At 48.8% G+C, this 14,039-nt stretch overlaps 1 protein-coding gene across 2 annotated transcripts in view; it reads left to right on the forward strand.

Moving 5' to 3' along the window:
- The window catches only part of USP34 (ubiquitin specific peptidase 34), a 2,681,755-nt gene that overhangs the window by 1,400,479 nt on the left and 1,267,237 nt on the right, over positions 1-14,039 (forward strand). For both annotated transcript variants that reach the window (XM_078649291.1, XM_078649292.1), the window contains exon 47: positions 4,791-4,885. In XM_078649291.1, the coding sequence (XP_078505417.1) occupies positions 4,791-4,885 (95 nt within the window). The remainder of the gene's footprint in view (positions 1-4,790; positions 4,886-14,039) is intronic.

The following is a 14,039-nucleotide window of genomic DNA, read 5'->3' on the forward strand; positions in this document are numbered from 1 at the left end:
CAGAACTCTTCCTTTTTGATGGCACTTCTTCCTGCAGATTCGTCACCTGTAGAATAATCACAAGCACCAGACTGTTTATAGAAACTTCAAAGCTCTCTTGTTACTGGTAGAGGGCACTGGCTTTGAAACAACGCTAAAAGTGGAGTCAGGTGACATCTTTAAGCCATATAGCAAATGCCCCAGCTCAATTACGTCACTTCCCTTTTTTCCACACATTAGGGAATGGTTTTGGAGCTCACTCTTTACTGAGAGTTGAGTCTTTCCTCACAAAAGCTTTGTTCCCAAAATGTGCAGTGTTATTTCTCCACCCATTTGCTTTAGCTTTATGCTGCAGAGACTGCGAGGGATAGTGTGAACCCAAAGCCTTCAAGGAAAGTTAAGCAAAGTTCTTTATAGCCTGGGACCACAACAAGAAAAGGAAATGTCGTCAATCAATACCTTGAGCGTTGAGCTCCCCTTCTTCTTCGCAGACCATGAGGAAGAAACACAATAAGCACAGAAATTGATTGGGAAGAAGTAAGTCCAATGTACGACTGTGACCTTGCACAGGATCTTAATGCTCGTAGCTGGAGCTAGTTGAAATAAGATCCACGGACCCTGCTGCAGGTGACTGCATGCCTGCACCTCATCTGGACCTTACCTTCAGACCTGTTCTGCTGACTCCACTAACTCCAGTGCCTTTCCATCCGGATCTGTTGGTGCCAACTCCACAAATATCGGAGTTCCCAGCACCATCTCCATCCAATGCCTAACACCGGCATGGGTCTAGCAGCGTTTCTTAACGCTAAGTTCAGGAATTCTGCTAGGGCCTTAAATCCATCATGAGCGCCATCCCATTTAGGCTTATCTATGATCATGCCTGTGGCACCACTCAGTAAGGTCCACGTCTTGCTATATGCATTTAGCATACCAACTAATTCAATCGAGGTCACCAGTCAGGCATAGCTGGGCTTATAGTCAAGACATTAATAGTAGAATATCATCAGAGTATAGATGCAGAATTGGGGGGTGCGCATCAGGATTTAGCCTATGCTCTAGCGGAGCATCAAGTGACCGAACTAAATTTGTCAAAGGGCCCTAGATGTCCCTAGGGCAGGAGCGGGCGGGCATCAACTCCTAATATCCTTTCAGCAGTTCCTGGCAAATTGCCGCATCATGCAACCAGCTGCTTCCCATAGGAGCTCTTCATCTGCCCCAGTGCATGGCCACTCTACGCTTTGCCAGCAACAGCAGCAATGCCGTCAGTATGCGGGCCTCTGGGGGAATCTACCTAATGTAGCCCAGTTGTGCAACAAGAGGCATACAGTCTGGAGCATGGCCATTAAGGTTAGTGATGTCTCTGAATACTGCCGCTCAGAAATCACAAACTTTGGGGCATACCCACAGCAAATGCAGAAAGTCTGCGTGCAGAGTAGCGCAATGCAGAGTGGTGTGTCCTCTCCAGGCCCATTCATTGTAATTGCACCGGTGCGTGATAGGTCCTGTGTAAAAAGTTTAAGTGGATCAAACGCAGCCTGTAGTTTGTATCTAGGGCCTTATATTGTGTGCAGAATAAAGACCACTGTTCCTCACTGATCAATACATCTGAAAGAAACACATAGCGATAGATTCCTTACCTTAGAATTACCCCCAGGCGTCAGACTGGGTACGGAAAGTTTTCGTCAGTGCTACTCCTGCATGTCGGTAGGTGGCATCGTGCGGCTCCACGTCTGTCGTTGGCATCTTGGTCGCCGAGATGACGTCGCGGGCGCTACTTGGACGCTACCTGTAGGAAGGTGGATATCGGACTATGGTTACCCCCAACTTTTTGCCTAGTGTTTTGCTGGTTTTCGACTTAGTTGGCCTGGCATCCTGCTATTCAGGACCCCAGGCATCCTGCTCTCTCTGTTAAAATGGACTCCATGTACCTTAGGTACATATCTAATTGGATACTGGGTCACCTTATCAGTCCCTGTACAGTGTACCTTAGGTACCCAGGGCATAGGTGTACCCAGGGCCTACCAGGGGCTGCAGCAAGTATTATGCCACCCCTGGCTGGCCATCCAAAACTGACACAACTGGCTGTTATCACAGCTGGGGCAAGGTGGTGTAATCACCCTTTGCTTTAGATATAGTATACCTATACCTAACCCTAAAATGGGCACATATATTCCTATCAGTCACTCCTATGGCAGGCCTTATCAATCCTGAAGGCAGAGTGCTTGGAATTATGTGAGATGGTGCTCCAGCATGAGCTGAGCCTGTCTGCAGCTTTCGGAACTAAGTCCTTTAGCTGTTTCCATGATAACGCTATACCATATACTCTTAAGTGCATTATAATCCTCGCGGTTATTGCTAACTTTGGTATAGCATTATCAAAACATGTCGAGTAAGGTGTCATACGAATTGGAATACTACCCCCTCGCCAGTTCTGGCGACGGGGGTAGCATTCCACCCTTTTAGAGGGACACAACATGTATGTAACTGTGAACCCCGGTTAAAGTTAAGCAGAGCCTCAGCATCACAAAATGGATGCTGCCACCACAGACACAAGTCTGACCTCCTGCTGCTGGGAGTCCTTCCAGCGAGGGAGGCCTGGACAAAGGGTTTCCTGCCTTGGGAGGTGCTAGCCCCAACCCAGACAGGCTATAGTGTATTGGGGCAGGGAGGGCTGAATGAAATGAGACACTGCCTGGGGCACACAAGGTGTCCCATGCATAGTCCAGTTCAAACCGGTGCTGGGGCACTCCAGCCCCAGCTCTGACACAAAACTGGACAAAGGGAAAGGGGTGTAACCAGCCCCTTCCTGGGTCCCACCCATAGGAGGGTCCTAGCAGGTAATCCAGCCCCTAAATTTGGTATATAGGTAGGAGCTGAGTCCCAAGACTTTAGATTTATCCTGACTGAAACTCTGAAACGAAACTCTGGACCTTCGACGATCTACTTTGCAAGAAGACGACTGAAGAATCTCCCTTGTGGTCAAGGAGTGACCACCCTGTGCAAGCAGGCACCATCAAGCGATCAACGGTTTGCTTTGTCGACGCTCCCGCCGGAGCCCGAGCATAGAGCCAGACAAGACCCGGACTTCCAGACTTCCAACAGCCCGATCCACAGTAACAGCAGAGCTGAGACCTGTGGAGGCGACGAGAGACGTGGGACCGGCCATCTTGGAAAGCCAGCGAATTGCTTTCCGTGCAACTTCTGAGGCACCCTCGAAGTTGTGCATTGGGGATTGAGAAGCCCCAGCCCCGAGCATCAATTGCACCGAAGATCAGCCCTCCACACTCCACGAGAGGACACTGTTGGCTAGTGTCCTCTGTGACGATGAACCTTTGGATTTACAATGCTAGTCTGGTGGCTCCAGACTGGCCCCTGCTTCCCTGAAAAGGAGAAGCTCCTCAGACCTTGCTGGTCTGATCAAGAAGCCATCTTCGATTCCTGCGTTTGTTGCCTTTGCCAAGGCTTGTTGACTCCAATCCGGAAGCCGACACCGCCGACAGCGAGAGCCTTCGTGGGACAGTCCGTATCCAGCTCCTGGTCGTCGTCGGCACCTCCTGGTCCACGTGGCTGCAGAGACAAGCTTCACGACATCACCTGATTGCTTCGCTACTTCGCCTGGTTCCTTCCTGGTCACTGGCTAGTGACCCAGACTCTGTCCCCTCTGCTTTCAGGTACTCTTCATCCTCGATCCGCCCTTGGATCCACCCGGACACTTCTCTCCTGGTCGCCTGCAGCATCTTCCTCCAAGGCTCCATAGGAATCAGCGACGAAACCCGACACACTTTGACACCTATGCACCCGCTTCCTGTGGGTGAGGTAACGCGAGTATTTCGGTACTCCTGTGGGTATTGACTATCCTAGTTTCAAGTAGCTTTTCCCTAGTCCATCCGGAAGTGTCCTAAAAGAACTAGTTTCCATTTCTTTCGTTCCCATTCTAACTCTATGGTAACTTGCTTGCGTGTAAAGACACTGCACGCGTATCCCGTGGGCCTCCTGCTCCCTATCCTTTGGTAGTACAGCGTAACCCCAACGATTCTCCAGGCCCTAGGCCTTTCCTTTGTTCGTGACGTGGTTCTTATACCACTATTTTAGTATATGTTTCGAAGTGCCCCTAGGGCATTACTGTATTTTGTGCAACTTATTGTATTTTAATTAAGTATCTTGTTACGTGCTGGTGCCTCTGGCCTCATAAAGAGTTCTGAGGATTGTGTTAGAAATAAATACATATATATTTTGATATACAACATGTGTGGTGTCCTTTCATTTGGTATTAAAGGGGTTACATATGGTCAAACAGCTGGCCCTCTTGAGTTTAGCCTAAGTCTGCTTTGTCCTTGCTACCACTAGGATAACTGGTCTATAAGGTTGACTTTACAACCATCACCATAAGGGTTGTTTGGACTGATACAAGGTGCCCACTAGAATAGTGGACATCACATATCAGGCCAACTTCTCACACTAGATGACATCAGCACTTCGACAATGGTGCTTTATGGCTCTAGTGATGTCAGGACGTGCTGTGCCATAGTAGACCTACTGCTGTGGGGGAACTATAAAAAAGTTTTCAGATACAGACTGGTGCCTGGTATATTCAAAACATGAGGAAACTGCAGGCAGATTCAGTATTCACCAGAAACGGTGTTACAGAAGATAAGTAACTTGTTCTTTTGCTTCAATTATTTGACCATCTTATAAAATTTCCTTTACGCGCACCCTAATTCCTTTGACATTTGAACTTGTTTCAAGTGAATGTAACTAAGAAATTGTCAACCATATTTTTGCATTCATTTTTACGGACATATGTTTTACAGGAATCTCTTGATGAAGTTACCATTAAAGATACATTGGAGGGTGACAACATGTACACTTGTTCTCACTGTGGGAAAAAAGTGCGGGCAGAGAAAAGGTAATGGTGCCTTTGGGTTAAATAGCTATTTTCTGTCTGCTGTTGTGTATAAAATACCAGGTTTAGTTCTTTGGAAATTGTATAGGTCTAATTTTGGGTCACATTGTACAACAGTGCTAATTGATTTTGTCTGCTTCTTAAATCTTCATTAGTATGCTTAACTGTGACATTGTATTTAAAGTGTAATAACTAGAGTAACATGTCTCAATTATATAAATTTGGTATGTAAAATGTTTAACCCCTTGGCTGCTGGGGTAATTTTCCTGCTGTGTGGGAGGGGGTGGGGGGTGGCGCACAGCGCCCCGGTGCTCATGACGAGCTCAGCTCGTCATGAGCTACAGTGCTCCTGTGCTCATGACGAGCTGAGCTCGTCATGGCCACACCCGTTTCCTCAGAACGCTCAGCACAGCAGGGGAATTATCCCAGCGTGCGAGCGTTCTAAGGGCCTTGACGAGCTCAGCTCGTCATCAGCACACGAGCACCGTGGCTGATGACGAGCTGAGCTCGTCATCAGCATGGGATGGGTTAAGGACAGTATGCATGCATCCCTTTTTTTAATTAGTTTTTTTAAAAATGTTTTTTGTTTTTGTTTTTTGACTGCTGTACAACAAAACAATCTAACCAATGATGTTCCCGCTGTTACATAGTGCATTTTACATTGGCGTGATGTCCAGTCGTTTTAGCACTCTTGACCTTGCTGTGTAGTAGTCAGTTTTGGTTATCATTGCGATGTCGAACGTTACCATCCATGGGTCGGTGAGGACGTTAAGTACTAAGGTGTCTTGACACTGCACTAAGAGGTGGTGGCTTCAGGTTTCAGTGGCTCATGTCTCTTGGTCAACCTGGAATTGAAGCAATGTACTAAAGGTACTCCAAGTATCTTTGGGTGGGTACTAGCTGGCATCAGCGCCCAGTACGCTTCTAGTCTCTCTTGGCAATAGGACACATCTTTTAACCAGTCTTTTAGACTGGGCTGCTGCGTCCTCTCCAGTGCATTTCCACTTTTCTTTTGGCAGTTAGAAACATCATAGCCACCAGGTGGCAGGTGGTGGCTTGGATATTTTTTATGTACCCCAGCTGTGGTGTGAGCTGTACAGAGTCATGAGTGATTGCATTTATGCAGTTGAAGACTGCGAGCCAAAATCCGGCTATCTTGGTGCACCCCCAGGCAAGATGCATGAAGTCCGCATCTGTGGAACCAAAACACATGCATTGTGCTTTTGGTATCTGTCCTATGTTACACAGACCTGTAGGTGCGTAGTAAATATGATGGAGGAATTTATCATGAAGGAATCTCAGTCTGTAGTTGGGGGAGAACATGCTCATTTGGGAGCAACAATACTGCTATCTCTGTTCCATCAGGTTACCACCAAGGTCTGTCTGCCATCCCACAAGTTCCCTAGGTTTAACCACAGTGGCTTTATTTTGCATCGTGGTCTATAAGCGAGTGATCAGTCTTCTAGGGAAGTGGGTGTTAAGTATTGTAGGAAGCTGGCTCTGTATATACTATACCAAAATAAGGTATAGTGTGCACAGAGTCCGGTGGATCCCCAGAGATTTATAGAGACCATAAGTCGGTAATACTAAAAGCTCTATTTGTGTTAGTGTGGTTGATCAGTTAGGCTTATCAGAGGGCTCTGTTAAGCATTTGTTGTACACACTCGGGCAAGAAATAATTACACACACTCATGTGTTTTGTATAAAAAGTTATTACTTTCTTTTATTTTAAGGATCAAGAGGAACTCAGTTGCAGGTAAGTACCAGTTTCAAGAGTAGTAATACTGTTTTGAATGCAGTTGTAAAGGCAGTCAAATAATTTAGAGTAGTATCATGAATACTTTGGCAATATCAATCAAACAGTAGCAAACTTAGCAAATGTGAAAGATTGACATTTTGTGTAATAGGCAGAAAATGCAATGCAATGCAATCCAATGGAAGGAACACAGTTATATGCAGTGTGAGAGGCTGGCTTAGTATATGGTGCTCACTTATGTAAGTGTAGCACCCTGTACTAATCCAGACAAACCTTATGGTAATTTAAGTGATCTTAGACAACCTTATAAAGCTCTCTAAGTGTTAGCTGTGGAGAGCAGCCTGCAGGGTTAGTCTAGAAGGAGTGTAAAGAAGGTTGTTTTACCAGAACTTAATCCTATGGTATAGGTTAAGTGAAAAAGAACCACAGAGTGTAGTTATAACAAATATGTATTTATTATTAACACTCACTAACACATTGTATAATTTCCTACCCGGAGATACAATACAATACACACAATACTTTGTCAATAGAATTCGTAAATAGCACAGAATACACAGTGGTCTCCAGGGGGAGACCAAACCATAAGCTAAAATAGTGGATTGCAAACCACGACCTAAATAGAGAATGGACTCAGAAGATGTTGAGAAGCGGGGGACCCAAAGAATCACCTAAGGTGAGTATCTAGGAACCCCAAGGAGGCCGTGTGCAGAGTTGTAACACAACCGTGTGCTCAATGTCAGTCATTCGGTAAGTTGCAGTTGCAATTTTAAAGAAAAACCCTTCCCAGCAGACCTTGAAGAAACCCAGTGGAAGATAGAATGTTGGAGAGTCACCCCACCTGTGGATACCCCAAGAACCAGGATACCTACACCAGGGAAGCCGGGTGCATAGGTGTGAAGTGAAGTCGGAAACTGCCCTAGACCACAATGGAGTACTTCGGAAAAGATGCCACTAGCGAGGAAGGTGAAAGTGTCCGGTAGAACCCAAAGATGGATTCAAGGTGAGAGGTACCTACAAGCAGAGGGAACAGAGTCTGTGCCACTCAGGAGTGACCAGGAGGCACTGAAGACAAATGCCCACCGATGTCGGAGATGCAGGAGAGTTAACTGTACCCTTTAGGTTGCAGCTGTACGGACCAGGCGACACAGAGGAGCACCAGAAGCTGTGCACAAGCTGTCCCATGTCAGATTTCAAGAGCCAAGGGGTCAGTGTGCAGCAGGGGCACCAACAAGCCTTGGCAACTGCAACCAATGTAGGTGAAGAAAAAGTTGTGGTGTCTGGACCAGCAAGGTCCAAGTGACTCGCTACAAGAAGGTAAATCATAGCAGGCCTGACCAAACAGGGAGCCAACTGGAGCCAAAGAAGACCCTCCAGAGGACCCATGGGTCGAAGGCGCAGGAGTCGCAAGAGGACCTCGAGCAACTCACCAAAAGCTGAAGGTCCACGGTGCACAGGATATGATGGAGGTGAAGATCTTGGCTGCTAGAGATGCTTGAGGTCGAGGTTTCTTGGAGTCCTAAGATCTCTGGAAGAGAGATTTAACAAGCCTTGGCAACAGCAAGTTTTTTTTTAAAAATCTCTTTGAGCAAAAGAAGCAATCCACGTGTGTACAATGAACAATGAAATAGGCACCTAACAGGTCCCATTTGTAGCAGTTATCAGTAAACCAACAATCGTACACAGGGTAATGGCAAATAAGCATGGCATAATACACATTTTCATTGTTGCTTGCAATGAAGACATAAGTTTGACATGAGAGGAAATGAAATCTCTGAAAGAACCTAAAATCAAACAATAAATCATAATTGTGAGTACGTGAGAGCAGAGGGGTGGACCAAAAAGCACAAGAAGTATGTAACGTAGTGGACATTGAGCAAGCGGTGGCAATCAGTATAGCAAATGGCAGCAGCACCAGCCGCAGCAGGCAACAATTCAGGAGGGAGTCGCCCTCAAGCGTGTAGTGGTCATTAATCAAATCCATACATACATCACGCAGACTGGTCCAGCGTAGCGCCCCCGCGCCCAGCCGAAAACGCGGCCAAGTATCGTGCACCAGAGAGCGACCAGGCAGGTGGGCACAGCGACCCAACACTGAGCAGCCTAGCCCACACCCTCCGGAACAATGGTGGCAATCGATCGAGCCTGCGTCTCTTGAGTTAGTTTCGCAATGTATGTGCGGTATGGTCCCCAAATGTCCAATGGCCGGGATGCAGAGGGAAGCTGCCCAGAGTATTCAGCACTGTTAACATTGCAATGGGCCAGGCTGCGGAGCCAAGCATGCACAGTGGGGGGTCGTCTAGCACACCAGTGCAATGCTATCTCCCGCTTGGCCAGTAAAAAACAAATGGCTGCTAGCTTACGGAGTGGGCGACGAAAGTTGACCACATAGCCAAGCAGCGCTATTTCTGGAGTAGGCACCAATGGCAATCCCTTCAATGTCTCCCAGGATCTTATCGACCTGGAGCAAATAGTCTTGTAGAAGTGGGCAGGTCCAGGATAGATGGGCAAAGTCGGCCTGCGGAGCACTGCATTTGGGGCAGGAATGTGGTCTGTTTGCATCAATTTTGTGAGCAAGAGCCGGAGTGTGGTATACCCGTCTCAGAAACTTAAAATGTATGAGTTTGTGCTTGCTATTTATTGACACTTCTCTGGTGGCAGCGCAACACGCCGCCCATTAATCATCAGTAATCTGGCTACCAAGGTCGCCTTCCCACGCGGCTCGCACCGCTGCATCCGAAGTGGGAAGCGAGGCTAAGCAGATTTTGTAGAGTTTCGAGACCACATGCGATCCCGTCTGAGATTGGATTATGTATGTAAGCATGGCAGCGTCCTCGGGGGGGAAGCGGGAATGTGTGAAACTCAGCACGCAGCATGGATCTAATCCTAGTCAAAGTGAAAGAATCCATGAAAGTTCAGTCTTGGAACCTCTGGTCCTCAGTCAAGGAGAAAGCATGGCCATTTGGGAAAAGATCCCCGACCGTGGTCAGTTGGAATTTGGAAAGGGTGCGACGAACCACCGGGTCGCCGGTGATGGGGAGCCAGTGAGGGTTAGGCAACGGAAGTGCAGGGGAATACAACTGATCGATACGTAACATCCGTCTCAGCTTCTCCCAGGCCCAGCATGTGGTGGAGACAGTTTGTATATCTTGAGGATCTCGGGGAATTCCACGGGGAAGAAGAGACTGAAGGGCCACTGGTAATGCCATGTCTGCCTCTGTCCGCAGATGAAGAATTCTAGCGTCCGGTTGGAACCAGGAATGGGCATACGAGCATTGCGCAACTAGATAATAAAGGAAGAAATCAGGCACTCCGAATCCGCCGCGCTCATAAGGGAGCGTCAATGTACGCCAAGCTACCCTGGGGTTTTTACCGCCCCACACCAAGCGTAGTAAGGCAGATCGAAGTTGAGTAAAAAAGACCCCCGTGAGTGGGATAGGGATATTGTTAAATAAATATAAAAACCGAGGAAGGACAATCATTTTAAGAATGGCAATCCGGCCAGCCATTGACAAGGGAAGACGGATCCAACGCTCCGTGTTGTCTTCCAGGAAGTCTAGTGCACGGCCGTAATTTAAACGAACAATGGACACCGTGTCTAAATGGACATGGATTCCCAGGTATTTCACGGAGTCCGTGTTCCACTCAAGAGGAAAAGTGCTCGACCACTGTGAGGTGGCTGGGGTAAGCGGAAAAATTACAGACTTGTGCCAGTTGACACGAAGGCCCGAAAACTCGCCGAATCTGGTTATTTCCAGCAATAAGGGCTCCAGATTCGTTCGAGGAGTACGGACATACAATATCGTGTCGTCTGCATACAGGGAGACCAGGAGAGGGCCAGTGCGAAACTGGAGCCCTCGGTGGAGGTGTTTCTCCTGAAGATGACGCACCAGAGGGTCCATAGCCAGGATGAACAACAAAGGGGACAATGGGCATCCCTGACGGGTGCCACGGGAAAGAGAGAAGTTTGCGGTGATAGTGCCGTTTAAACGGATACGGGCAGTCGGTGCTGTGTACAGCAGTTCGACCGTTGCCACAAACAGTTCCGGCATGCCCATGCGACGCATGACCGATAAGTGTTGAATGCTTTTTCGGTGTCTAAGAACACCGCTGCAGCTGGGGTGGCCGGGTCAATTCTGTGCAGAACAGAGAACAGTGTGCGCAAATTTAGAGAGGTGGACCTGTGTGGAAGAAAACCAGATTGGGCAGGGGAGATAATGGATCCCATCAGTAAGGACAGTCGGATCGCCAGGACTTTAGCTAAAATCTTGTAGTCTAAGTTCAATAAAGATAAGGGTGTGTAGGAACTGCATAGGGAGGTGTCGCGGTCAGGCTTGGGAAGAAGAACAATCACCGCTTCCCTGAGTGTGGGAGGGAGAACGCCAGATTCAAGGGCCTCAGCATAGACCTCTACCAGTTTCGGCACCAACTCTTCTTTATATTCCTTATAGAAATCAGCCGAGTATCCGTCAAGACCCGGGGCTGAGGAGCTGCGCAGTGAATCAATGGCCTCGACTATACTGTCAGGGGTAATGGGCATGGCTAAAAAGTCTTGCATATATTTTTCGAGGTATACCATGGCGATCTCATTTATGTAAGGTCCGGGGTCGCGCTGTCCGTCTGCCAACGAGGAAGTGTATAAAGTTTTGTAGTAATGCAAGAAAGTGTCGCAGACAGCAGGGGTGGAATAGTGTCGTGTGCCCTGCGTGTCCACAATCTCTGTGATATAGGCTGCTTGGTGGGGAGGACGGAGCATCTGTGCAAGTAGCCTGCCCGGTCTCTCTCCCTCGCCATACTGACGTGCCGTGTAGTGTTTACCCAAAAATTGCAGCTCCCTGTCAGCAGCGTCCCTGAACTCCATCAGCAATGTCAGTCGTCTGGCCTCTTTTGATTGCGATGGAGAAGCAATAAGGTCTCTCTCTATTATAGAAAGGTCACCCTCAATACGGGACAGTGTAGAACGTATATCCCGCAGAGCCCCCACATGTTTGGCAATGCATGTCCCGCGAATGGTGGCCTTGAAACCCTCCCAGAGTGTAGCCCAGGAGTTCACAGAGCCCGTGTTGATGTCAAAGTACTCGTCAATGGCTCCGCGGATCTCTTCCTTAAAGACTGGGTCTTGCAGGGCTCTGCCCGGGAACCGCCACTGTCTTTCATAGCCACCCAGCCTAGGAATCAGCAGAGTCAAAGTGACAGGAGAGTGATCGGACAGCGTACGCGGCAGAGTGGAGAGACCCTCCACCCATCCAGCAACACCGGGGGAGAGGAGCCAGTAATCAATTCTAGTGCTAGTATTGTGGAAGCCAGAATGATGTGTATACTCAGGGGCGTCAGGATGCAGTCGGCTTCAATGTCGATAAGGGAAAAATGTGTGCAAATCTCTGCGAGGACTGATCGGGCCTGACTCTTGCAATCCGGGGAAGGGAGGTGCTGTCTCTGCCCTCAGTAGCAAGGGCAGAGACAGCACCTCTCCTTCCCCGGATTGCAAGAGTCAACTCAGTAGCAAGTTAAAATCACCCCCCATCACTAACAGGTCAATGTCCGAGTGAAGCAGCAGCAGTTGTAGGTCATGGAAGAAAGTGGGGGAATCCACATAGGGACCATATACCCCAACCAGCGTAATCTTGCACACAAACAGCACGCCAGAAACCAGCACATAGCGGCCTTCAGCGTCTGTCGCACTACTAGTAAACATAACGGGAGCACGCTTGTGCACAAAGATAGCAACTCCTCTGGAATAGCTGCTGTAATTCGAGAATATTCTATGCTTGCCCCAGCCCTGAGCCATCGAGGAGGCGTCCGTCTGCGCTAAATGTGTTTCTTGCAAAAAAAGCACATCCACCTTGTAACGTGCCGCATATTTCAATACCTGTTTCCGCTTACGCGTGTTGTTTAATCCACGGACATTCCATGACACAAGCGTGAGCCTAGACGGGCCAGACTGCAAACCTACCCTGGCCATAGCGCTGCATCAGAAAGAAAGGCAGTCCCGCTAGCATCAAACAATCCACTCCCAGGAGCTCCATCATTACTCACAATAAAAAAGGACCAAACAAAAAACACAAGCCCCGCCCACCACCCACCACCCAGCCTCCCTCTGACCCCAGAGAGGCAAACCCCAAACAAGCTCTGACACGAGGTACAAAAACGAGTATGCAATAGCAATGACCTCAAACGATAAGGCAAAGCACAGATCAAAACCCCAAATCAGGAAAACATTAAGGCATACGCCATAGGGGGTGGCAACACCACTCCTTGCGGGCGCACCAATCAAGGCGACCAGAGTCGTAGGTACAGTTGAACAAGCGTCAAAGAAATAGGAAACCATGTCAAATCAATAGGACACCGGGCCGGGTGTAGCAATGGGTCAGTGAAGATCGAGCAACAAAGATCGTTCATCCCTGGCCAGTCTCAGCAAAGAGATCTGCACTGGACTGCGTATCAGTCCGGGCCGGGGAACGCGTCGCGGATCCAGAAGCCGTTGGTGAGCCCTGCCGCTTGTAACCGTGACAGAACTCTTGAGCCTCCGTGGTGGTGTCAAAGATGCGGAATCTCCCATTCACCTCAACTTTCAAGCGGGCCGGATACAACATTCCATATTTCAAGCCAAGATTGCGCAGTGTTGCTTTGACCCCATTATATTTGCGCCGGGCTTCTTGCACCATAAGTGTGAAATCCGGGAAGAAGGATAGGACGCTACCCTGCCAGCGCACCTCGCCGGCTTCACGGGCAGCGCGAAGCGCAGCGTCCCGATCCCGGAAATTCATGATTCTGGCGATTATAGGTCGCGGAGGCTGACCAGAGCGAGGTTTAGGGCCTAAAGACTGATGTGCACGCTCGACCACAAATCCAGACATAAAGGTGTCTCTGCCAAACAGTTCTATGAGGAGGTGTTCAACAAAAGTGTCAAAACGACCCGTCGCTGTCGTCTCCGCCACACCAAGAATTCGTAGATTGTTTCGTCGACCACGTGCTTCCAAGTCCTCATTTTTCATGGCCACATCTTTGAGAATTTTTTCTACCCTTTCCAGACGCTTAAGCGCTTTGGCGGCACTGCCCTCTCCATCAGAAATCCTGGATTCGGCCAAGTCTAGTCTCCTGTCGTGGGCCTGCACTGTGGTGCCCATGTCAGCAATTTTCTTTTCTAGGCCATCGAAGCGGGTGTCGAGCGCCTTGAAGCCTGCGCGCATCTCGCTCATCATGGTGGCAACCATGGCGGCAGTGTCGCCCATGCCCGCAGAGCCAGAGGCCCCGTTGGATGAGCCGGGCGGAGGATCCGTGGCGAGGAGAGACGTTTTATCAAAGCTCAATTTGCGTTGGTTCGGGTCTCTCTTCCCCATGGTCAGGGCAGCTAGTGCGGCTATGGCGCCCAAATAAGAGTGGGGAGGCGCAGACGACTCA

This window comes from Lissotriton helveticus, chromosome 6 (genome assembly GCF_964261635.1).
Source record: "Lissotriton helveticus chromosome 6, aLisHel1.1, whole genome shotgun sequence".
Lineage (NCBI taxonomy): Eukaryota > Metazoa > Chordata > Amphibia > Caudata > Salamandridae > Lissotriton > Lissotriton helveticus.